Below are 2,554 nucleotides of genomic sequence, written 5' to 3' on the forward strand. Positions count from 1 at the left end.
AACTTTAGACCACTTACTTTAGAAAAATCTTAAATTTACTCCTCACTATTAGTTTATTGTTGTTTTTTCAAAGTTTTTTTTTTATTATTTATTAACATTTTAACTATAATTTTTGAAATATATTTTCATATTGTATTTTATTGCATGAAAACTATTATTATTATTATTACTTAACCAAATTCGATAGAATATAGGACTAAAATTAAGATTTATTAGAAATAGTGACTAAAATTAAAAATTAAAAATTTTATAGACTAAAATTAAACAAACTTCAAACTCGAAAGTGCAAAAGTCTGAGTAATATTTTAGCCTATTTTCAAATAGTTTGAAGAAATGAATATTCTAAAAACAAGTGGAAAAGCATTTAATTGGTTATGTTGTAAACAAATTTTTATATGTTTTGCTTATATGGATGGCCAACATGGTGCCGACTCTTAAAAAATTTCTTGGTCAACACTTCATATCACAAAACGCTCCTTCAACACGCATGGTTTCTTCCTATATAAAAAAAAACTCATAATCTTTTCTCCAAACATATCTCTCCTTTTCTAACTTTTCCTCTTTTGACCTAAAAACAGAAACAAAAATAGTTATCAGTTTTTAGCAAAATGGAGAAGCTTTGGTGCTACAAGAGAGTATTCGAGCATTTTGATTCGGATGGAGACGGTAAGATTTCCCCGTCCGAGCTGCGGGAGTGTATAGCGGTAGTGTCGGGGGAGAAGCTATCGATGGTAGAGGCGGAGGAGGCGATGGCAGAGTTCGACTCGGACGGAGACGGGCAGCTGGAGGAGGAGGATTTCGTGAGATTCGTGGACGGGGGAGGGGAGAAGGAGAAGGTGAAGGAGCTTAGAGAAGCTTTTAAAATGTATGAAATGGAGGGCTCTGGATTTATTACGGCGGAGAGCTTGAGGAGGATGTTCAAGAAATTGGGAGAGACTAAAATTAGTTTGGGAGATTGTAAGGCCATGATTGCTAAATTTGATCTTGATGGTGATGGTGTTCTTAGTTTTGATGAGTTTAAGGTTATGATGTCATAAATGAGATGCCAAAATTTTATCATTTTGTCCAATTCTTTATGATTTAATCATATAAAATATGGGGTAAGTTTCAATTACGCCTCAATTTAAAATATTTAATTTTAACCTTTTACTTTGTAATTACTTTTAAAAAACTATCCTCGAAGACTTTTCATTAAAATGATTAATGAAAATTGACACTATATTGTAAACATTGACACGCGTACATGATATCACTTACAAAGTTGTCATTATGATTGATGTATAAAAGTTAATATTATGAATGATGTTATTAATAATGTTTTAGATATCTTTTGAATTGAAATAAATGGTAACAATAGTATTAATTTTTAATATAATAGTTGAAATAAATGTTTATATGATGCTCTATACACTTTTTCAATTTTACAACAACCGTTGACATTATTAACTATATATATATGACTATCTCTTGTATGTTTTGTTTTAGATTTTACATGTCACCTACTCTTGGATTCAAAATTTGTTTAAATTTTAAGCAAAAATATACTACCTTGGTAAAATCACAAGTCATAAAATTCTCTCTTTCCTTGCTCGATCACATTAATCCACATATTGAAGGTGTTTTTTTTTGTTATGAATATTATTTTCGTTCATATCGTAAACACTTTCTCCAAGCATTCCAATCACTTATAATCTACATATTGAAGGTGTTTTTCATTTCAGTTAGTATAGATATGTAAATATGATTGATTTCAGAGAGAAGGTAGAGAAAATTTTAGAGAGAGATGTGTAATTTCTCGAGACTATTACAACAAACATATGATACTTAAATGCTAGGAGCTAAGGCTTAAATACTAAGAGCTAAGGCTCAATAGGCTATTACATCTAAACTAAACTAACACTAATTAACATAATAGAAGATGTAATTACATTAATATTAAACACTCTAACATCCCCCGCAAGTGAACGATGGTTCAACGATGTGAAGTTTGAACAAATGAAAAGCATAGAGATGGAGACAACATGGAGCTTGAAAATTACATGAAAAATGGAGAAGATGAAGAATGAGAGTACAGATGCAAGAGAATTTGAGATATGAGAAATTGGAAGGAAAAATTAGAGATTAAAGAGAAATTGATTTATGGGAAGAGAAAATAAGGGATGTAGAGTTAAGTTGGTAATTACTATCTACGAGTTTAGATGATCTGTGGAGTTTGATTGTCTGTGTTTGGGGTGTAGAGTTGGGTCGAGTTGTGTTAGAATGTCTGTGTTTGGGGTGCTGAATTAAGTTGAGTTGAATGTCACACCCCCTCCCAAGCTTACCTCTTTCACCTCGAAGGAGGCGTGAAGACAACAAATATCGCCCTTTTGTGATACCTATTGTCCACTTTGATCTCTTTGCTGACTTTTTATAAAATCTAAAGATTTTAGAGTACGGATAGTTTACTTTATTACAATCAAAATTTAACATTTTTACATCTAGTACCACAGACTTCCTACTCCAATACCTACAACCAGACTTATAAGACTCCTAAAAACTAAGACAAAGAAATACA

General features: G+C 31.3%; 1 protein-coding gene across 1 annotated transcript; it reads left to right on the forward strand.

Annotated features, from left to right (window-relative positions):
- Positions 1–536: 536 nt before the first annotated feature.
- LOC120092019 (putative calcium-binding protein CML19) lies at positions 537–1,114 on the forward strand. The gene has a single exon (XM_039050213.2). It carries the CDS (start codon positions 609–611, stop codon positions 1,035–1,037), a length of 429 nt encoding a protein of 142 aa, XP_038906141.1. The 5' UTR covers positions 537–608; the 3' UTR covers positions 1,038–1,114.
- Positions 1,115–2,554: the final 1,440 nt, after the last annotated feature.

The sequence above is a fragment of the Benincasa hispida genome, chromosome 1, assembly GCF_027475165.1.
Source record: "Benincasa hispida cultivar pf3 chromosome 1, pf3_genome.v1.1, whole genome shotgun sequence".
NCBI lineage: Eukaryota > Viridiplantae > Streptophyta > Magnoliopsida > Cucurbitales > Cucurbitaceae > Benincasa > Benincasa hispida.

What these genes read in the sequence shown, in the direction of transcription:
- LOC120092019 (XM_039050213.2), top strand. Translation starts at nt 609, where the DNA reads ATGGAGAAGCTTTGGTGCTACAAGAGAGTATTCGAGCATTTTGATTCG.